The sequence below is a fragment of the Onychostruthus taczanowskii genome, unplaced genomic scaffold, assembly GCF_017590055.1.
Source record: "Onychostruthus taczanowskii isolate IOZ18803 unplaced genomic scaffold, ASM1759005v1 scaffold20, whole genome shotgun sequence".
Taxonomy (NCBI): Eukaryota; Metazoa; Chordata; class Aves; order Passeriformes; family Passeridae; genus Onychostruthus; species Onychostruthus taczanowskii.
Genome location: NW_024499240.1, coordinates 7,335,988 through 7,358,771, shown reverse-complemented (window position 1 = coordinate 7,358,771; position 22,784 = coordinate 7,335,988). Strand labels below are relative to the sequence as shown.

At 36.1% G+C, this 22,784-nt stretch overlaps 1 protein-coding gene across 6 annotated transcripts in view; it reads left to right on the top strand.

Moving 5' to 3' along the window:
* The window catches only part of SESTD1 (SEC14 and spectrin domain containing 1), a 49,529-nt gene that overhangs the window by 15,221 nt on the left and 11,524 nt on the right, over positions 1-22,784 (top strand). For 5 of the 6 annotated variants that reach the window (XM_041403347.1, XM_041403343.1, XM_041403345.1 and 2 more), the window contains 8 exons: positions 210-318; positions 3,275-3,365; positions 5,368-5,481; positions 12,607-12,720; positions 14,176-14,273; positions 14,623-14,678; positions 17,190-17,401; positions 21,144-21,266. In XM_041403347.1, coding sequence (XP_041259281.1) covers positions 210-318; positions 3,275-3,365; positions 5,368-5,481; positions 12,607-12,720; positions 14,176-14,273; positions 14,623-14,678; positions 17,190-17,401; positions 21,144-21,266 — 917 coding nt within the window. The remainder of the gene's footprint in view (positions 1-209; positions 319-3,274; positions 3,366-5,367; positions 5,482-12,606; positions 12,721-14,175; positions 14,274-14,622; positions 14,679-17,189; positions 17,402-21,143; positions 21,267-22,784) is intronic. The other variant, XM_041403348.1, reaches the window with a different exon arrangement.

Below are 22,784 nucleotides of genomic sequence, written 5' to 3'. Positions count from 1 at the left end.
TGTGGGCTATGCTCTGATGCCCTGTTGATGTTTTAAATATCCGTGTGGTAGATGAACCTTCACAACTGAGAGGTGAAATACCAGTTGAGGTTTTCACAGCAAGTTTAAAGATTGCTTTTGTGATGAAGTTGGGGACCACTTAACTGCAAACTATTTGTTCTGCTTAAACCTCACGTTAACTTTGTAATTACTTTTTCTTTCTGAAACAGGAGGGAAGGACAGAAGGAGTGGCCTCATTCTGACGATTCCATTATGCCTTGAACAGACAAGCATGGATGAGCTGAGTGTCACACTAGACTATCTTCTAAGTATACCAAGGTGATTTGGAAGGCATTCTGTTCAGAGCTGGGGTTTTTTTTCCCAGTTGTAGAAGGAATTTTTCTATTGTTTTTAATTTTATTTGCTCTTCTTTACCAAGTTAATTTTATGAAAATGTTTGTTTAGAATGTGATACTGTCTGATGGAGCTAGAAACACGCATCCCAATAAGCTAAGGGACATGTACTAAGGCTTGTCTGTGTCCTTTTATGTCCTTAAGTTCTTCTTTCTTGGGATAGCTTTTCTCATAATTTCTTTTTAATGACAATGCATTTAAATTGCTAAGTGAATTAATGAGCCATTCCAATCAAACTCCTAAGCTTGCAAGGGCAGCATTGCCCTTTCTGTGCTACATGCCTAAGCTTTGTAGCTTATAGGGCTTTAGTTTAAAAGTGCACTAAGTTAAAATTATAGCATTACTGAAGTGAGCAGCTTGTGGTACTGCTTAAATGTGCTTGACTATGCTGTCATCCATAGCTTGCTGTAAAATCATTGTTGTTCAAGCTCTGTGCATGTGCCACTGACAGCTTATAGTGACAGTTTTTGATCCTGGCGTAGTTACCTGTATTTCTATTTTCTTAAGATCCAGGGATTGATCTTTATCATAATTTTTTTTTTCTGTCATATGCCACTGCTATATAAAGAAAAGGAGCCTCTCAGATGAATGTATGTTTTTGTATCTTTTCAAATCTCTCTTCTGGAGACAGAGAAACCAGTGGCATAACTAAATATATCCAGTGTACTTTGCATGTTTTAATCTGTAAATGTTTATAAAACACAGTTAAAGGATCCAGTGTTGGAGTTTTTTTGGTAGATTAGACTTTTAAAAATCCTGATTCGTGAGAGAGAAGGAAAGAATAAATTCAGATTATTTAAAAGTAAATCATCAGGAGGTATATGAATATACTGCACAACATTTTAGTTGTGTAAGCTTTAGGGTTTTTTAAACAGCTTGTTGTCTTTTGTAAAGTGGTGAATCACCAAATGGTCATCCACACAAGTCATGTCATTGACTTAAGGACTTGGCCATATTTGTGGAACAGATGCAGGCATTCTTGTTCTAGTAAGCATTAATTATTCCACAGTCTCATCCTGATGTATGTCTTTACATACATTAGTGTAACAATAACTGTCTAAAAGCTGAACTAAAGTGCTCTTTGTACTCAGTAGAATCTGGGAAATCTATTTGAAAGTGAAGTCAGTGTTCCCATATTGAATGCTCTGTGTCAGTTGTGGAAAAAATGACCTCTTCTATGGTGGCAGTATGGAAAAATCATTGTCATTTTGGTTTGCATGTTGTTTTTCAGTGGGAAATGCAAACTTTGGCCTAAACGCTTCTCTTTTTTTTGTTCTGGAAAGACTTGCTGAACAGTGTTGGGGAAAATAGGGCTGAGGGGAGGGATATTGTCCCAAATGAAGATAGCTGTCCAGGCAACATGCATAGTACTTTTTTTCCCCAAGTTCTGTGTGTAAGGTAACATAATATGTTTGACTTTTAATTCAGTTGTGTATGTAGCTACGACTGAGACCAACAGTCTAGTGTGGATTGCTGGCTGTGTCCAGAATTCGAGAGGCGTAGCTGCTTACTGTGTCTTGGGTAGAATTTCTTTGGAATATGTGTGCAAAGCCATTCTAAAATTTCAGATAATTTACTCCTAGTGTTGAAGTATACTGTTAGGCCTTTCTTTGATGGTATTTAAAATTCTCAGATTTTGAAGAGGTCTGTTCAGAACTGAACAAGGATAAAAGTGGCAACATTATGATGTTGTCTGTTCATACCTAAGTTTGCTTCCTTTGTTGTATTATCTCTATTGTGGCTCAAATCACCAAGTTTTTTGCTTTTTATTTTAACTTGCATACAAACACTTGCATTCGCTAACCTTTCTAGAAGTGGTAGACTGCTTCTGAATTTGATTGGTTGTGTATTTTGTTGGGTTTGGGGGGTTTAAATAGGGTTAGTAGTAGAGGAGCAGATGCTGATATTGATCCATTCCAGTGAGCCTAAGGAAGTCATGTTTCAAGATGCTGTAGTAACACTCTTCACCTTATTCCTCAAAGCAATAGCATTGTGCCTTTTGAGTTGGTTTTGATTGCAAATTGCACTAGTGAAGCCTGAATGTTCAGACTGCTTCCAGAAAAATCATGTGTGGTCTTACAGGTTCCTTAAAAACTTTCATGGACTGTTTGAACAGCCAAGTTGAATTTTTTTTTTTCCTAAATAGGCTAGTAAAGTGCCCTTTTTTCTCTTTTTTTTTTTTTTAAACTTCAAAGTGAATTTGTCTTCCACCCATGCCTGATGAAGCTCAGCTTAAAAATGAAATAAATAACAGTTAATTTCTTGTTGTGAAACATAATGCTTACTGTTGCATGCCTTGTTTTTTGTAAACTAAGGCGATCACAGAAGTAGCTTTGTTTTGTAATTGCAGATTTGGGAAAGATTACGTAATGCTTTCCTACCTCTCGTAAATGTCATGGATTTTATTTGCTTATAACTTTGCCAACACAAGAATTTCAACCTGGCACATAGTATCTAGTGTGGTAACTAATGTTAGACCATGGGCTCACTTGCAAGTCCTCTTCTGGGTGCTCCTTTTAAAAACTGACATCCCTTTGTCGTCCTTGTGACACTGCAAATTGATCTCTTTTCTGAGGATTTTGTAAAGTTAACAGTTATGAGGCCTTTTCAGAGTTGCTACAGTTTAAAGAAATACTTGTATTATGAGAGATACTTCAGTGCTACTTAAAAATTGTAATTTGTAATATCCAATAACATGCTGGAGCATTAAAATTGAAAGTTTTTTTATAAATGAGTAAACTTAAGGTTTATAAGACAGTGTTTCTATAAGGAAAAAAAGCTATGTAGTTTTTTTAGGAGGTTTGAAATCCAAAGTTGTCATGATATGACACTTGTTAGAGTGAATTTTATGTTTTTCTAAGTGTTTTTTTTTTTCTTTTAGTGAGAAGTGTAAAGCTCGAGGATTCACTGTGATAGTGGATGGCAGAAAATCTCAGTGGAACGTGGTAAAGACGGTTGTGTTAATGCTCCAGGTAAATAAATACTTATACATTCATAGTTGACTGATCAGTTTTATGGATGTGAACCCAGTGACTGTGTTATTGTAGAGATATTAATTTCCTTAAAATGTGGTTCTGTGACGAGTTCTGTGTAGCAGGAAGAATTTCTGAAAAGGAGAATGCTACAGCTACATCTGCTTTCTGAAAAGCTCACTCGAGAGACAAATTCTTTATATGCTGAGAACACACAACTGTAGACCTTTTTCTGAAATGGAGGTTTAGTTTAAAAAGTACACAAATATACTCCTGACATCACCAACTATGAGCAGTAGGAATGTGTGCAGGGCTGCAGTTCACACAGATATTGCAGCTGAGCAGGTTTTGATGCAATATATGCTGTACTGCCTGGTTTCCTTTGCAAGAGGGTATAGTTGACTTAGTTGTGGATCATAGTTCCAATCACAAATTATGTTCTGCATGTTTCAAAAAGTAGGAGAAGAAAAGTGACAATTTGCAATAAAAAAGAATCTAAAAAAATATTATTTTAACTCTTCAGAACTGTGGGCTTACAAATAGGGTCTTATTTCTGGTGGACAGTATAGATTATTTTCTGGTCTTAGTGATCAAAGAAAATGAGATACAGCATTTCTAACACATTAGAACACTTGGGACTACTACCTTTCTTACTGCACAGATGGTTCCTCTTTATCAGAGCGGTTTTCCTCTCAGGCTTCATTGAAGCCTCAGAAAGTGTCACATACGAATAATTTCTTTTTTTTTTGGTCCTGCTGGGTCATTGTTGCTTCTGGGTTTTGAAGTCGGTGTCAAGGTGTCTTTCACCTCTTCTTGACTAAGATGATTTTCCTATTAATAGAGTTAGAGTTTTTGAATCCCTTGTGTTCAGATTATGGTCTTGACTGGGTTTTGCTTCAGCCACTGTGTGGTTGTGAGGTTCGGTGGGAGCTGCAGCTAGTAAGGAAGGTCAGCTCTTTGCCCAGGTTCTTATTTCCCTGCCTTCCTGGCAGCACTCATGCTGCCTCTGCAAAGCTTGCAGAAACATGGGTTGCACATCTGTGTCTTGAGTTTGAGAAGGAAGCAATAAAGATTTTCCTGTGTGAATTGATCACTTGTGCAGATCACATGAGATTTCTGTCTGCTTCATCATTTGTAGTTCTCAAAAACACTTCTGTGTTCAAAATATTGTCTACTTGTAAATAGGTTTTGCATAGTCATTAAAATGGTTGCAAGAATGAATTGGGGTTTTCTGTTGCTGATTTCTTTAACTTCTTTTGAATTAATATTTTTATTAATAAAATTAGGTATTTAAAGAGCAATCCCAGGGGTTTTCCTGTATCACTACTCTTAGATTAACTTTTACTTATTGCTATAGCTGATGAGTTTAGAGTAATCAAGAGTCTTTGTTCTTTGATCTACATTCAGTGTGACATCATAAAATTAACATGGTAGATGAAATTACTGGTTTAGTCTGAGAAATGTTTTTCTGGTAGTATTTTAATGAATTAATATGTTGAAATACAAATATTCAACCTTTTTATTTTAGTCTAAGTAATATGTGCTGAAGAAGTATAGGATATAATCTTGACATGCAATCTAATAACAAATACACAATTTTTGCCTAACTTTATGATTATTGTTTCCTTCTACATAGAAGATAACATTGGTGGAAAACTTTGTTTTTAACATTTCGTCTTCTTTTTAATGAAATACCTTAAATAAAGTCTAGCCAATGGTTCATTTTTCTGTATTAACACAGCATAGACTAATGGTTTGTCCTGAGGACTGGGAATAAAGAGGTTATATTTTCTTTTCAGTTTTGACACTGTTTGCTATGAAATCTTGTAGAATGTTATGAAGCAGGATGGAGCAAATATGTGATGTAGATGAAGCAGACTTCAATTTCTGTCTGCAATTTTTACATTCTTGTATAAATGATGAAATATAAGTGGAATTCAGTTCTGTGATAAATGAAGGTTTAATCTTGAATGTTTTACTTATTTTTTCATTTGTTGTACAGAATGTTGTTCCAGCTGAGGTGTCACTTGTTTGTGTAGTAAAGCCAGATGAATTTTGGGATAAGAAGGTTACACATTTCTGCTTTTGGAAAGAGAAAGATAGACTTGGCTTTGAGGTATGTTGAGCTTTTGTCTACTTCAGTCAAAAATACTGTTTCTAAAATACTGGTGTAATTGGATGACAACTAAAGTGTCTTTAAAATAGCTGTATTCCTGATGCTTTGTCAGCATAACCTTAACAAACCGCTGTGGCTTCTTAAATTTTTCAATCTTTAATGAGACTTTCTTCATTGAATATTCTTATCTTAGAAATGTGTGGCATTTTATTCCTTGCTTAGCAAGAAAATAAATCTCTGTGGTACATGTTGTTTTGAGTCAGAAACAGTTGTACAGGATTTAGTGTGAAATTTTTCATGACTTCTCTAATAGGCTGTAGAGACACATGGTGTATGGTGTCACTCTGTCAGCTGTAGCCATTGTGACAAATATCTTGTTGGTATTGCATGCATCTTCTCTCATTTTTTGAGTTCTTTGACATCAGGAGCAGGTTATAGAGCCTTTGCCAAATACAAGCTGACACTGTTCTGAGTTGTGAGGCAGAGTAGAGAGACTATGAGTTAATGTTAGCACTTCCCTTGTTATCTCTGTCTGGGAGGTTAATGGAAACCTCAGTTTTCCCAGTCTTTTTAGAAAATATCTGTGTCATCAAACTTTCCACTCATTTTTTTTTTAAGCTAATCTTGTTTGAATTACAGCAGGCATGTAGCATGCAGCCCAGTCACGGTGTCTTTAATCAAAAACATAAGTGTGGTGGTGCCCAGAAGAGAATTTAAAAAGACTCTGAGCTAACCATCTGTACTCAAAAATGTGATGTAAGATCTGCTGGTTAAGAGTGACTTAAGTTTGTAGTATTCAGGTTTTTTTTATTTCAGCTTTGTAATAGTTCAGTTTTATTCAGATCTTTCACAACGTAAGGTAAATGTCAGAGTCCAGAGAGCAGCAGTAATAAAGGCAAAGTCCCTCATTAAAGCCCCTACTGTGTGATTTAGACTCTGTTTTCCCAGCTACACTCCTGTAAATAAACTTCTTGGGGAAGTTCAGGAAGTCTTTGAAGTTGTGATATGAAAGTATGTGACATAGCAGCCATTAGTGTATAAATGATGGTGTTGCTAGTTTGGAAATTAGTCCTTCTAGAAGATTCTTCCTGGGTTTTTCTTTAACATGACTCGGCTAAAATGTAGTTTTAGACAAATAAGCAGAAAGCTTACAGAAAATACATCAACAAAGCAGGGATAGTTTTACATGACTATAAAAGGATTAATAAAAGGATTTTTTGTTTCCCTTTAAGGTTTGGCTGTCATTAAATGATAATCCTTTAATTTAGTAATCTTAGTAATTTTATAAAGCCTGTTCTGTGCTAATAATCACGTTGGCATTGTTGGCATAGACCACTGAAATTATGTACTCAAACCTTTTGGTTTCTGTTACTTGGTTGCAGTCAGGAAAGCTATTTCAGTAAAAATGACCCACCTGCTCTGGGCTCCAAATACTTGTCACAGACAGGAGTATCTCTTTCCTCTATTCCAAATATGAGTGCAGAGCACTGATAAGGCTCTGGAAGGCTCCAAATCATGCACAAATCTACAGCTGCATAATTTTGCATTACTGGCAGTAAAAATAAACAACTCATGTTTTGGATCATGGGTTAGATTTGTGTAACTACTAGGAAAATTAAGGATTGGTTTTGTGCCAGTGAAATTATTATGAACTAAAAATTGTAATTAAAATATGAAATCTTTTTATTCACTTGGGTGTAATCTCATTTTACTTGAACTAAATGCTGTGTAACTGTAATTTCTAATGGGGCATCACATCTACTTCCTATTTCCTACTACCTGATCTGTTCTTAATACCTTGCTTATTATTCCCCTATGAAGCCATTAATCACAGTGTCTTCCTTTCTGTTCAAAGGCAGAGATCCTCTGCTTCAGAGTGAGATGTGGTGATGATGAGTTGCAAAGCACTGAAAGTAAATGTGGGAACTGAGATCAAACAGTACTGGGTGGATAAGTACAAAGAGGTGGGCTGATTCAGCTGAGTAAAAGTTCACATCTTTATTTCTGGTTAGTATTAGTGTTGGTTTTGGACCTGCCTCAGGACAATTCCCATTTGTCCTCCAGCAGAACTTTGTTCTGTAACTTCATTCCTCCCTTATTAGCAGTCAGTTCATGTGTTAATTGAGGCAGTTTTATCTGGTCCTGTGCCATGCTTCATAAGAGGAGAGTTGTCTTAATTGTTATAAAGCTGTCTTTCAGCTGAATGTTGCATATACAGCACTGTAATACTTAATACTGTTAATGCTTTAAAAGATTAAAAGAACACGATTTGAGTATAAAAATTGCTGTGTTTTAGAGAGTAGGGAGGTGGTGTTTTTTGTTAATATACTCTACATAGTAATGTGAAACAAATCACTCTTTTTGTAGATATAATGTGTTGTATTTGAGCATGAGCTTTTCTTATGAGAACAACGAGTGTAACTGGAAGAAAAAAATTCCCATAAAAATAGAAGAAATGTACAAATTTGTACACAATACAAAATTGCCTATAGATTGGTGGGGTTATTTCACACGTGTCAGTCATTTAAGGAACTTAGATGAAAAATAATCTTTGAGCCTGTTTTAGATACTAGATCAGTACGTTGAAAATCAGTTTGTCAGGAGCAGGAGGGAAGAGAATGTGCTTGCTGTTCTTATCCTTGTGGAAATCAGGGAGCTTTAGAAAAAAACTTTAAAAGTTCACTGAGGATTTGGAGAATAGAAATTAAGTGCATGAAAAAAAAAAGGAATAAGAGGAAAAACTGGGTGGTAAACTACTATGAATTAGTTGAAAAAATTAGAGTGTGGAGCATAAGGATCTTTATAATTCTGAAGTCCAAAGTCTGAGTAGTTCTAAATGCTTCACACTTCTGCTGTAGCAGCTGACAGCTCTAACTCTTTAGTGAAGATTGTCAGAAATTTCTCATGATAGTTTATCTGCAGCATCTGCTCTGAAAAATCCCAAGTCTGTAATTTACCTTTTAAGAATTATGCTGATGAGCAGAGTATTGCTCCACAGAATAAAGAATGAATAACACTTTGTAGGAAGTATCTAATTTTTGTCCATTTTCAGTTCAGTGTTTTAAGACCAGAATTTATAGTTTTCATGGACTTTCCTAAAAAGGCATATAGGAGTTCCAGTCAAAACTGTTTACTTAATTGCATCTCTTTTCATCTGTGTGCATCTCTGTTGCTATTTTAATACGGGAGGCAGTGGGTTCTTGGGCAAATTAGGGAATTGTCTATGTTGAGCTGGGGCATGTAAGCCTCCATTTATGTCACATCCTGAATTCTGTCCAAAGAAAGTGTGTTTAAAAATGCCAGAATCTTTGCCTATTTTCTCTTCTCTGGGATGTAAAAATAAGAGTGTGCTAATTATTGTGAGCCCAGGAGGGTAAGGTGAGTGAGTGGGTAAAACCACAAGTGAAGGAGGTAGTTCCTGGGAGTGGAGTTCATCTTGTGTTTATCTAGGTTCTGCCAACTGCTCTTGGGTTTCTAGTATGACAGATTTCTATGACACTGGCCAGATAAATATTTACCTAGCGTTTCTTGGTGTAATGTGAAATAAAATGATCTTTGTTTAGATTAGTGTTCCATATTAAACAAATAATACCCTATGCTACTCAGCGTTTAATCAAATAGTATTTAAAAAAATTGGTTGAAATAGTATTTGGCATCAAAAAATAGGATCATTCTCCTCAGGAAGAGGTAGTCTTTGCTTTACAAGTCTGTGCCAATGAAGATCATATTTAGATTACTCTTGTTTTAATTTCATATTCTCAAGGGGCATGTGTATTGTTCTCATGTGGAAAGTAACTTTTCAGATTCAATAGTGTGGCTGCTCTGATGTTACACACTTCAGGAAAAAGCTCCTTGTTACTGAAATTTTACAGCCTTCTGTTCTCAAGTAGCTCCTGGGTTTGACTCTGTGACATTTGTATTAAAAGATCTTTTTTATTTCTTCCCTTAAGAGAGAAATTAAGTTCAGATGGATGTATTTAACATTTTGGGAGCACTTTTACATGTCTTCTTGAATATCTAGAATTTCTCTCTCGTCTTGACTTCTGCCTCTGTCTCCTTGTAGATGATCAATGAAAATTGCAGAAAACAGCAAATGACAGAGAGGTCAGCTTATGTAAACAGTATTTAAAGCTTTTTTATTACAAGAGATACATGTTGCATGAGTCAAAATCATCTATTTTCACTGCTGAGAAATAGAATTTTGCACTTAAGGCACAAGATTTTGCAGGCCATGTTTTTAGCTCTGGCTTTCTTCTTTTGCTTGACAACTTTTACAAAGGTTGCTTAATATACAGCACTTCTACTTTTCCCAAAGCCCTGTTCTGAGTTATTTCTTTAAAGGCTTTCACAAGGATTTAGCAGGCCAATATTGTACAGAGCAAGTTTGCTGACTAGAGTAGAGCAAGGATGAAAGCTGCTACCACTCCTCTGGGTTTTTAAAAAGGACTGAGTGCAGATGATGATTCCATGACTCTGGTCAGTAGCAAACAGGACACGTTTGAAACCTGCTGCCACTGTGAGCTTATTAGCTGTCCCTGTTGTCAAAAGTGGGTGGATCAAGTGGGATGGGAAGCAAAGATTAAAGGATTCAATAATTTATACATTTTTTCCCTGTTTTACCATCTGTCCAGGTCTACTTGTTTCCCCCTTGGGAAATTTAAGCTCTTCATTTTAACATCCAGCTATAATCTGCTGTCCAAAGGCTTTTACTTTGGATTAAGCTGCTTTCCCCCCCCCCCCCCTTTTCTGGAACCAACATAGTTTGACTTGGGAAAAAATGGAAAACAAAAAATCATTTAATTTGCAAGGAAACAGGGTTGTTTCTGTTTTTATGGCTGTAAATTACCTTATCTTTACCTGTGATAATTTGTTGAAGGGTGAAATTCAAAAGCAAGGTGAAACACTAATTCATAAGGTTCAACTTTTTCTAGGATGTGGTGTTTTGACATCTGTTTTCACAAAAGGTCAAATATAATTACTCTCTTTGGATTTTGAAACATTTTGGAAACGTGACACAGAAGTTTGCTGAGCTTGAAGTAGAATTCAGATCTGTAAAAGTGAAGTGTCTTCTCACTGTCCACATTGCACTTTTCAACATTTTTTTTCTTCTTTGGCTCATGGTCCGTGTACTTATGGGCTATCAATCTATAGCAGCTGATTAAAACATTATTTCTGAAGCTTCAGAGAGGCAAATTGCACTTTTGACACCTAGAAAATATCAAAGGTGATTTACTAATTTAAAACATATAGAGAATGTTAGGTTAGCACTGCCACTAGGTCAGGTTTAGAGTAAGAGCTAAATTCTGTTCAGGAGCCCTCATTTCTGCCACAACCTAGTCAAAAATTCAAATGTTTGTTTATATTGTGAAAAGTTCACACAGGATTTTAGCAGCTAGCCCAGTGAAGTCTATAAACACTTTAAGAAAGAAGTGTTTCTTAAATGAGAAACCTAGAGGATGAATGGGTTTGGGAATGATGCTTTAAGTTACAACAAGGTTTATTAATGAGGTGGAAGTTTTATTTTTCAGAGTTTTTCTAATAAGATGTAGAAAATTTGGGTTGTGATCAAATCTCTTTTCTGGGTGTTTATTTTTTGTCAGAAGATTATTTTTTCATATGGCTAACATTTTTTTTTGTGCAGGCTTTGCTCTTTCAGAGTTTTTTTATTTTAAAATAACATCTCCCTAGTGGAAGTTTGAGGGCTATCCCTTGCCCACTCTCCTTCCTGAAGAATCTCAGTTAAAAAAAAAATCTGAAATAAGTGGTCTCAATGCTGTCCATCTATTTTATTTTGTCAGGCTATTTGTGTCTTTTCAGAACTTGTATTTCAGTAATGAGAACCAGCTGCCCTGTTTGCATTAGTTCCCATACCACAATGTCCATACCAAAATTATTTTTCTTTATTTTAATGAACTCAGAGATGAATGTTAAAAATTACCCAAACTGTTACATGTGCCAAAAGAAGGAAGAACAAAGGCTTTTTTTTTTTCGTCTTTCTTGGATGTAGAATCCTCTGGGGTTTGGGCTGGTTACTGGCATTACCTAAAGAAACTACTAGCCAATTCCATTTACAGCAGCCATGTACCGTTAAGAGTACAGGACAATAGTGTATATTTGGATGTTGCTGAAAGGTTTTCCTCTGCAATAATAGACCATTTGTTTGGAGCTACTCTGAATTCTGTAGTTTCAGTATCTGCAGGGAAATGGAACTGGAATAGAAATCTCTCTCTAGTTAGCTCTTTCCACATATTCTTGTGCCTTGCAAGAGTATGTGGATGATTTGATGGGTTATGGAAATTTTCTTTTTTCTTTTGTTTCTGGTTATATATCCCAATATGCTTGCTTCAATAGAGGGGTTGTTTTTGGTTTTTTTTCCACAGGAGCTATTCCAGGCTTAGCATATCATTCATCAAAGCAAGCTGTGCTGCCAACTTTTGGTTTAGGCTTGTATGAATAAGGCTCATTCAGGAGCCTCTAGAATGCAGAAATGAAAGCAAGAATTTAGTTTTCCACCTAGCAGTGGACCTGTGTTTTCCTGTACGCCCTGATGTAGCTGATGAACTAGATTTGTTTCCTGGGTGAACAACTCAGGCTTTTCAGCATACTAAGATTTGAATTTTTGACTACTCATGGAAAGAGTATGATTGACGCAACTTTTGCTGAGCATATTTGCACAGTAAATGCAGGCACTTAACTTTTATGGCACAAACTCACCTCTGGGACTGAAAGTATTGCCAGAGTGGTAAAAATACGAAGTGCTTTGCAGTATGATAGCCTTCTACTATATTCACTAGAAATAGATGGTGTGGTATATGACTTAATCACAAAGCATCAGCTCCCAGCAGGAAAAGGGATATCCAGGGAGCACATTGCTTTTTCCCACTGTAAATAGACAAGATGTTGGAGATGATGCACTCATAGGATTATGCATGAGGCATACACTGCATGTCAGAATTACCTGTCTGGTTGAGGCCCACATTAATTGCAAACAGCCAGATTTCATTTAAACATTTAGCACTAAAATATGAATCACAGGAAGATCTGCTCAGTATCTCTAGGCACATTCCTCAGATACTTAAGGAAATTATGAGCATTACCTACAAGTGACCTCTTTTATTGTTGCAGGTTATTTTAGTATCTGCTAACAAGCTGACACGATATATAGAACCATGCCAACTAACAGAAGATTTTGGAGGAACTCTCACCTATGATCACATGGATTGGTTGAATAAGAGGCTGGTTAGTTATCTGTGTTTTGGGGTTTGGGGGTTTTTAATGTCTCCTTAAGCCCTGAAATTCTTATTTGTGTAGGGACTGCAAAGCATGTAAGAAATGGTCACATGTGTAGTTGTGTAGTTCATTTACATGAATAGTCTTGTGATAAGTAATACTGCCTTTACTCAAGGGATGATGAAGCTAATGCCATCAATTTGTTGAACAACAGTTCCTTAATGAAGCTCTTTTAGTAACACTAACTCTAGAAGAGCCTGAATCTGTGGTATAGTTGCTATGAAGGGAAATTAGCTGCTGTAGGAGAAGATCAAAACAAGGAGAAAACACCTGGACTCTGCAGATCCTCCTGGGTTATCTCTTAGTTCTTGGTTCTTGTGGTTTTAACCTGTCCTACACCAAAACCTCTGTCAGTGCAATTTCCCCAGCAGACCAAGAAGCAGTAAATGTCCAGGAACAACAACACCCTTTAATAATTAATCAGCACAAATTTTTTAAGCAACTGTTGGTATGCATAGCTCTCCAGAATGTTCTTAATCTTTTCTTCATTGATACTTGCTTTTCAGTTATTCAAATAGAATTTTCAAAACAATATTAAATCTTCATTGACACAGTGTGTTCCCTTCCTGTGTAATCTGTTCTGAAAATGTGTGTCTCCATCTAGGATCTCCAGGTGGGATCTCCAGGTGTGTTGCAACTGCACCTGCTCTCCTCTGAAATCTTAAGTAGTCCTAGACAAGTGAAGGAAAGTTCATTGGCAAGCTATTGATTAATTTAATAACAGCAAAAATACCTGAAGATTACTGTGCATGTCACGTAAGACACCCAGTCGTGCTCAGTTCTGTTAAAAAGCAAAACCAACCCTCAGAAGTCAGGGACAGAGGAATTGTCTGAACACAGCACAGTGTCTTGACTGTACAGGTGGTATCTGAGATCAGAAGCCCCTGAATTCAATGAAACTGATGAGGGTATTTTATTATATATATCTTTCTATATAATATAATACATTACATTTTTCTTTTATTTTAGTTATTCATTACAATATGGTCCATTTTAATAGTGAGTAGAAGCTGGAATCTTTACAAAATTATTTTAATCCTTCAAAGTAATCTGGCCAGTAGCCGTGCAACATGCCTTGATTCTCTGGCATTATTAAAGGCTTAATTTAAGATGCAGAATAAATATGTCCTTAAGATCTTTCAGGTTTTGCAGATATCTTGATTTTTTTCAGTATTCATTATATTCAGTGTAATATTTACTATCTCCCTAAAGAATCTTAGTGCTCTTAAGTGTTCTGTGAACAAAACTTTGTTTTCTGTTGTTTCCTCCCTACCATCTGAATGCTGGGAAATAATTACACCATATAGAGACTGAAGTATACTAATGGAACTACTGAATAAATTTGCAGTGATGCCTTCAGCTAGCTAAAATTATTTCTTAAATTGAAACCTTCCTCTTACTTAGGTATTTGAAAAGTTCACTAAAGAATCAACATCTTTGCTGGATGAGCTTGCTCTAATTAACAATGGAAGTGATAAAGGAACTCAACAGGAGAGGGAGAGGTATGTGATTCACTTTTTGAAATCAGTACTTTTGGACTATAAAATTTTATTTGAATTTCAGAAAAATACTGAAAAAAATGATAAACCTTAAATACCTTGAAATGTGTGAAGAAATTCTAAACCTTTATAATGTAGACTGTAAAGTGAGTGTGTGTATAGATGGATTCTCATTCAACTGTTTACATGCACGTCCATTTGTGTTTTGATTTAATGAGTTAAAAAAGTGACGATTTCACTAACTGAGAAAAAAACCTAGTCTTTAAGACCCTTAGGGAGTTCCAGCCTTAGCTGAAGTTTTTAGTGCTACTGTAATAGAAATTTTAATAATGTGTTTGTTTTTTTTTCAAAGATCAATAGATTTGAACTTCCTTCCATCAGTTGATCCTGAGACAGTATTGCAGACAGGTACAGTAAGTCAAAAAATTAGAATGTTGGTCAGTAAAGTGATATAATTCATTTTAGACCCCAAGTGGAAGCACAGAGGGCACAGTTGTTATCTTACATCTTCACAATGTAACAAGCTTATCAACTACTGTAATCTTTGGGTGAAAAAAGTGATGCTGAGAAATGGAAGAACTCCAAACAAGTCTTTTTAAATACTTCCTCTGTAGTCCCACTAACATTATTACAATATTACCATAACTGTTATGTTTAATTCTGGGAATGCTTTGTTTCTTGCTGATGTCAATATATTTGCCTTATAGAATGGATTCATCTCAGTAACAACCAAATGGTTACAATACAGAAAGCATTTTGCTGCACAGTTCGGACAGTTTGCATCAGTCTAGTTCTGAGATGATCATCTTTCAGAAAAGTGAAGCTTCTTGGACTCTCCATTCAGCATTAAATGATTTGGGATTCTTTAACATGTTTGGTTTAGGGTGAATTTCCTATTTGCAATAAAGTATAATAGTCTATTGATTTGGACTGGATTTTTTTTTTTAATTTGTGTCTTTATGGAGTAAGTAATGCATAGTGTTAGGTGATGATCAGAGTCTGAGTGCTTAGAATTTTTACCTTGTGGCCTCCTATAAACTAATGTGTGGATCATGTGAAATACTTATCACAGTGGCTTTATGTGCCCTCTGTGCAAAAATGCAGCTTATGTAGATGTGGGATAATACTGGTTTGAGTAAAAATGTGAAACAATTGTTTCTTACTGCAGTCTTTGAAGTTTTTAAAACATGAATTGTCTGTAGACAGTGTCACTAGATTTTAGCTTGTGTACCCTTGTGTAATAGTAAAGATATTTGGACAAAACAACACTTCAGTTTTGTGTAAGCAGATGCCTCCTTAGCCTGTTACCTTACATGCATTCTCTGTTTTCTTAATCCTGGTAATGAATTTCTTTTGGTGGTATGAAGTTTCATAGCTTCCATGGGACTGGATGATCCTTACGGCTCCTTTCCAGTTCAGCATATTCTGAACTAAATTCATGGCTAAATCATGGGAGTTTTAAGAGGCACCCTTTTTCTGTACTGAAAGACTGAGAAAAAGAAAGATTAAACTCTCCCCAGTTAAATACTTATCTCCTAAGGACAGTTGTGAACAGAGTTTAGATAAAAGGCTTTTCTCTTCCATATCTACAGGTACTGTTCTTTTCACAAGTTTCAAATCCATATGTATGGATCTATGGTACATAGATTTTGATAAGAACTTAGTTCAAAAAGATGGTTTTACATGGAAAAATGGTGATCCTTTGCTGCTGAAACAATACGATAAAATTTCAAAATTACCCCAGTAGAACAAACTTTTAAAAGCCTAAGTCTGTTTGCTCTGCAGCTATCTGTGCCTATCTCTGGAGTGTTACAAAAGATGAAATTCAAGATGTTTGTGCTATAGTATAGCAAAATGTATTTGAGTTCTTGAGACATTTCCATTTCATAGTAATATATGCCGAGTAATTTAAAGTTGTTTGCTGCAATCTTCAAAGCACCCTTGGCATTTTGAATGTCTCAATAATAGCAGTTGAACTTATTCTTTAGTTTTTACCTTTTCCTTGAGGTGTTACTATTACTCAAGTAGTAGGTTTTTTATTCTAGTGAACTGTTGTGTTTAAGACCTGCAGAACTAATGATTTCCAACTGGTACATGTTCCCTTTGACACTAACGTCTCTTCAGTGACCAAACACTGTGTTATTTTAACTGTTTCACTGAGCTTTTGAGGAACAAATCGATGGTCTGGATTTACTTGTAGTGTTGTGTTTACATACTGAGAACTTTAACACAACAATAACATTCTTCAAACACTTTAAGCAAAAGATGAAATAGTCAAAGCATGCTGTTTTTGTGTATATCAAAGTCACTGCACTCTAGAGATTCTGTACATTGATGTGATGCTTAAGAGCACGAAGGGCAAAGACAAGTGAGAACAGAATACTGAAAATATTTTTTATAGTTATTATTCAGCTTCACACTCTCTATGAAGGAGTTGTACTTTCTATAAAAATCCTGAAAGACAACAGAGAAATTGTATAGTCACATGTTTAGTGCCTCCAGAGCATTCATTCAATACATGAACATGAATTGTTTGAGAGAAATACTTTGGATACTACTCACCATTTTGAAGTAAATCAGAATACTTGAGAGTTGTTTCAGACTCAGGATTGTACTTTCAATTTTCCTTACATTAATCAATGCTATTGTCAATTTGAATGTTAGTCACAGTATCTCCTTTATATATCTGAAATATACCACATTTCTTTTCTTCTGTTTTATGACTGATTGATCCAGCCCCAGAAACTGCAACCGAAGCTCTGCATGAAATTGTATCATTAAATGTGCCCAATGGATGAAAGATCATTTAGCTGCAGAAATGCACTGCTGATGGTTTAAAAGCAGGCAATCTTACTGCTATTTTTTATGGGTTATGTGTTTGAATCTAGATTAACCACATAATTCTATGTATTCCTGAAGGTCACGAGTTGCTGTCTGAGTTACAGCAGCGTCGGTTCAATGGATCCGATGGAGGGGTCTCCTGGTCTCCGATGGATGATGAGCTGCTGGCTCAGCCGCAGGTCATGAAGCTGTTGGACTCCCTCAGAGAGCAGTACACCCGCTACCAGGAGGTTTGTAGGCAGCGAAGCAAACGCACACAGCTAGAGGAGATTCAGCAGAAGGTAATGCAGGTAAGCTTGGAGCTCTCCTTCCATGCAGTGAGGTGGAGTTTTGAGCTCAAGTCCCAGACTGTGATTTTTGCAAAAGTCAGTGGGGAGACCTTCATGCCTCCTGTCACTCCACAAATGTCAGTGTGCTGTTTCATATAGTGCTTTGCATTGTGGCTGCCGCAGTGACTTTCCAAGGGCTATTCTGTTACGTAGAGGTTACTATAAATGTGTTCTCTTGCCTTGGGGCTGTCCCTTTGCTGGGCAATGTGGCTGCCGCAGTGACTTTCCAAGGGCTATTCTGTTATGTAGAGGTTGCTGTAAATGTGTTCTCTTGCCTTGGGCAATGTGGCAGTGGCAGTGCATGGCTGCTTTGTTGGGGGTGCAAATGCCTGCCCTGCTGGCCAAGAGAGGAACACCCTGACTGAGCATCAGCTTTGCTAGAGAGTTGAAAACCTTCCCCTGCCCACATCATTTAAAGTTCCTGTTGCTGAAGATAAGCTATTATGTATTCCTTTATTTGTCTGATGCTTGGTGGTTTAACCTGAGCTGAAGTGCTTAAATTGTCTGTATTTCAGGAACGCCCTGACAAGAATGAATATAAACTTCCTAATCAATTGCATGTTAAAGGTCATGATGAACTGGCTTAGTCCTTTGGAAACAGCCATGTAATTAGCACTTTTAACATTTTCACAGCACAGTCTCAGTAGAGAAAATCAAGGAAATGGAATTAATTTGTTCTTCTTGTGTATATCACTTGAAATTAGATATGTGTATTTTTGCGATTCTGTATAGTTTGAATAAGCAGAAAATTGAATAGATAATTGCTTTTAACCTTTCCACATTGGTATTTCTAATGCATGAGGGAGTGCATGTCGAGTACTTGCACTTTACAGCATTGTAGATATGGGTAAAAATAAAAACTAATCAGTTTTGAGATGTTTAGCATTGAAAATATAAATCTAACGAGGAGATAATTTTGATTTCTATAGTAATTTGATTACTGTAAAAAATCTAAAAAGCAGATGTCATTTGTTGATATATTGAGCTGAAAGTATTAAACATATATGAGAGATTAATATAATCCTATATAGAGCACATCAGCACAGCTGTGGGTGTAATCAGATGAAGTTTTTTTTCTGTGTTTAAGTTTTAGAGGTTGAATAAGATGTGTTTTTTATTGTACTTTGGCAAACTGACATTGTTAATGCATTTAAGTAGAATAGTTTACCATTATTCAGCCTCATTTTGCAGTATTTGTAGTAGAAATAGTTACTTGTTTGCTGTGTGTACACTACAGATGTTACCTGGCAAGTGAACTGTGTTTCAGTACACAGGAAGAATGTGTTATGCTCTTTTGCCAAACAAATCAGCTTTTTAAAAAATGTGTTTAAAAGCTTTCTAAATGGCATACAAGTATTTAGGAAAAACTTACTAAATCTGGGAAATTATTTCATTTCCTTTGGGTTTACCGCAAAAAATTAGGTTAACAGATAGAGTTAAAGGCTAAAAGTAGGAAGCTAATGATGTACAGAAGGAAGCTAATAGAGGCAAAGTGCCGTGGAATTTATTTTGACAGAATAAACAGAAGTTGCCCTATAACAGTACTTACAATATTTTAATTAGAGTGGGTGTTTTTCCCCTTATGTTGCTAGGTTGGTTTTTTTGGTGTGTGTTTTATTTTTATTGTTTTATTTTCTGCTAGCTTCCTTTACAGTTACATTTATATTTCATTATTTGTGTACCATCTTATATTGCTAACCGCTCCTGGATTGCTTTTGTGTTCCTGTTTCAATTTTGCTATTTGCTGCTTCTCCTTACTGTGGTGTGCTTAGTTCTTACTCCTATCTCAAAGCCCTCTTAATCCAAAACCAATCCTCTCCCTTATGCTTTCAATATCCTACCCTCTCTTTTGAATGGCCCCTTTTGCTTCTGCTTCATGGTTTTGTTTCCCTCTTTTTTGTCTTTCATTTTGTAATGTAAAGGCTGCAATGATTATCAGATGTTTGGTAAGAAGCAATTTTTCTAAATGCTGGTTATTATCGTAACTCTGTAGGCTAGGATAAACTCTGGCTTTGTCCTTCCTTAGGCAGAGGTGTTAATTACTATTTTTCTAATAGTAATTCACAAAAATAATTGTGACCTCTTGCGGTAGTCTTGTCATTAATGATTTTCAAGTTTATTTTATGGAAATTACATCACATTTTTCTGCATGTCCCCTAGTGAGACTTCCCTCGTCAGTTTAGGCATCTGTCACAAGAACAGCCATGTGCTGGCCTGAGCAGTTGCAGAGTCAGTGCAGTAGTTGCTGGAAACTGGTAATGGGGAGGTGGTCTTGGCCAGACAGGGCAACTGCTAAGCAGTAGCCTTGTCCACTGTTTAAGACTTGCATGAGAACTGTCATTTCCATGTCTAAGTTTTCCAGGCCACTCTGACCTTAGAGGGGGACATCTGCGTCCCTTCACTTCTAGGTCAGTTCCATATTTAACCCATAACAGCTGTGCAGAGGTGCTGAGCACAACAGGAAGTTTCTCTTTAAAGAAAAAGAACCTGCAATTGTAGAGTCTTAATTTGTCCTAGAAATGGTGAAAGCAAGGAAGACTGAGAATGCTTTTGGAGCAATGAATATATGCTCTGAAACACTGCTTTGGCATGGGGCAAAAAGGGCAGTGGGAAGGCAGGTATGTACTGACTCAGAGATGGAGTGAGTTGAATAGCCTTCTGTAATGATGATTGTTCTTGATTGCTGTTGCAGGGCAGTCTAGCAGCACTAGGAAAATGGTCCAATTAGTCCCTGTTTCATTTGTCTTCATGGTTGTGGGGTTACATTGTGTATTGTGTTATGTTTCCTGAAAATCTGTGTGAAGCTGTTTTGTGTTTGAAGTTTAAACAAAACTAACATTAAAGACAGGAAGCTGGCTTCCTATGCCTTTTTACTAAGGTTCAGAATCTAGAGGTATTCCTGCATTTCCTTACTTCAGGACTCCAGTAGTAAGTGGCTTCTGCACTTGGTTTCATTGCAGCAATCTCTGTTTCCCAGATATTTAAAATTTTATCAGGAAATTTTCCCATAGGTATTAGCTGATAATTCAGATTTGTGTAAAGAAACCAAAATTTGAGACATTCTGCTTTGCTTTGGGTAATATTTACATCAAAAAATAGTTTCAAAATAATAATAAAAGAAATCCGATACTGTAGTCGAAAGTTGTGTTACTGTGACCCTGTAAAGATAAATTCCATTAGATGTGGCCACAAAAACTCAGGAACACGTTTCTGTTATTTGAATACAGCAAGTTGGTGTGTAAGTTTAGTTTTGAAACAAGTATGTATCCTTTACTTGAGTATTAGTTTATTCAGCAAAAAAACAGAGAAAGCTCTCAGGTGTGAGGCTGAATACAACTGTGCATTGTAATCACTTTGGCAAAAAAAAATTGTGGTTGGAACACAAGAGGTCCATTATCTTTGTTTTGAGCTCTTTTATTGACAAGAAATATGAAATGACAATTGTCTATTTGAAAAATCTTGTCATAGCTGCCACCTGTTTTCATGGAGCTGACAGGCTAAGGTTTATGAAAAGTACTTTCTACTTAAAACTTTGGAGGATGTGAATGGATTCAACAAAAAGATTTTTACAGAGCTGAAAATATCTGTTTTTTTCATAAACATGCTTTTTTGAATTTCTGCTTGTGTTACAAAATTCTGCTCATACTAGTTTTTGAATAATTGATTTGCTACTTTGTTTATATCATCTGTATCTTTCTGACAGGTTGTCAATTGGCTTGAAGGACCTGGATCAGAGCAGCTAAGAACCCAGTGGGGAATAGGAGATTCCATTAGAGCTTCACAAGCTTTGCAACAAAAGCATGAAGAGATTGAGAGTCAGCACAGTGTGAGATTTCCCATACCCTTTTCAAGTATCAAAATAATTCTAAGGACATTTAGTTATGAGTATCTAGGAGTTTTGCATAGTGCATGATGTTCTGAGTTACAGAGGAAATTACCCAAGCAGTTATAGAACTAATGTGGTCATATATATATTTGCATATTAATGTTTTTCTATTGTAGCAAAATGCAGATTTCTATCTGTGATTTGTCTTGGGTTTAGTATGTTATAGCAGTTCTTAAACTTTCATGTAGAGTAAAAGGAATAAATTTACTTTCTCCTCTCTGCCAAAATGTCTGACAAGTCCTGCACTTCTCAGGTGAATAACTTAGTGTTTTTATCTCTATTAGACTACACTTAGCAGTAGCTGAAACCAGCTTATGACTTGCATTGATCAAGACTTTAGATATACTTTATGTTCATAATGAAATCATGAGGATGCTGTTTTGTAACTACACTAACTTGATGCCTTTGCTTCTAATTTTGAATACTTCCTAAGCTTCAGTAGAATTTTATCTTTCCATCAGATGATTAACTATAATTAGGTTATGAATATTCAGTGCTCCCAAAGGGAGTTTTGCTCGCAGTGCTGTTCACCTTTTCTGACTTTCCTTGATACAGACACTGGCAATTCTGTCCACTTTTCCTAAGTTCTGTTTGCAGTAATGACAATAAAAACAGTCACTGGTTTATATTTTTTCAGATGTAATTTAAGGGGAAAAAAAAAAACCACCCCAAACCTTTAGTCTGAGAAATACAGCACTCTAGACAACACTAGTTCTACTGATTCCACCTGCAGTGAGGATGGTTTCCTTGCTGGATGCAGCAGAGTAGGTGTCTGTGTTAGGTGTTAGGTTAAGTAAATCCCATCTCCTCTGTCTTGTCATTGTTTCAAGCTCTTCAAGCATTGTGGAAATCAGTACCTTCTGAAGGGTAAAACATCATGTAGTTGAAATCCTAATTAGAAAGGAAAAAAAAACCACAAACACCCTAGACTACCTACTTAATTGACAAAAATAAATTTTGCTGTCTTTTAGTTATATTGGTATTTCAAACTGAAAAGAGAAAACAAGACTGAACATACTTTGTTTTCACTTGGATATCTGTAACAGAGAACTGTGTTTTAGCTGGGGCTAAATGCAGTCCTTGAAATCATTGAAATCCCACTGAAGTTTGCAGGCTGCCCTACAGTGTGCTGAAGCACTGACAGCATGGAGTACAGTTTGGTTCTCAGGTGCTGGCAGGAGTTTGCAGAAATAACAGTCAGAAATATTTTATTTTACATCAAAAGAAGTAATTGGAAGACCACTCTCCTACCTTACATTTGGATGCCTGCTCAGAGATTAAAACCATTTTTTGTCAACAGCACTAGAAAAATGTGCTTTGCCTTTTCCTTTGATTTTTCGTGTACACTTCCTCTTTCATTGTTTTCCTGGTTCTTCTCTCCTAATAATTGAATTGACAGTTTGTATGCTTGCTTTCTTTCATCACCTTCTGTTTAATGTTGATTAGAGTATTTTGAAG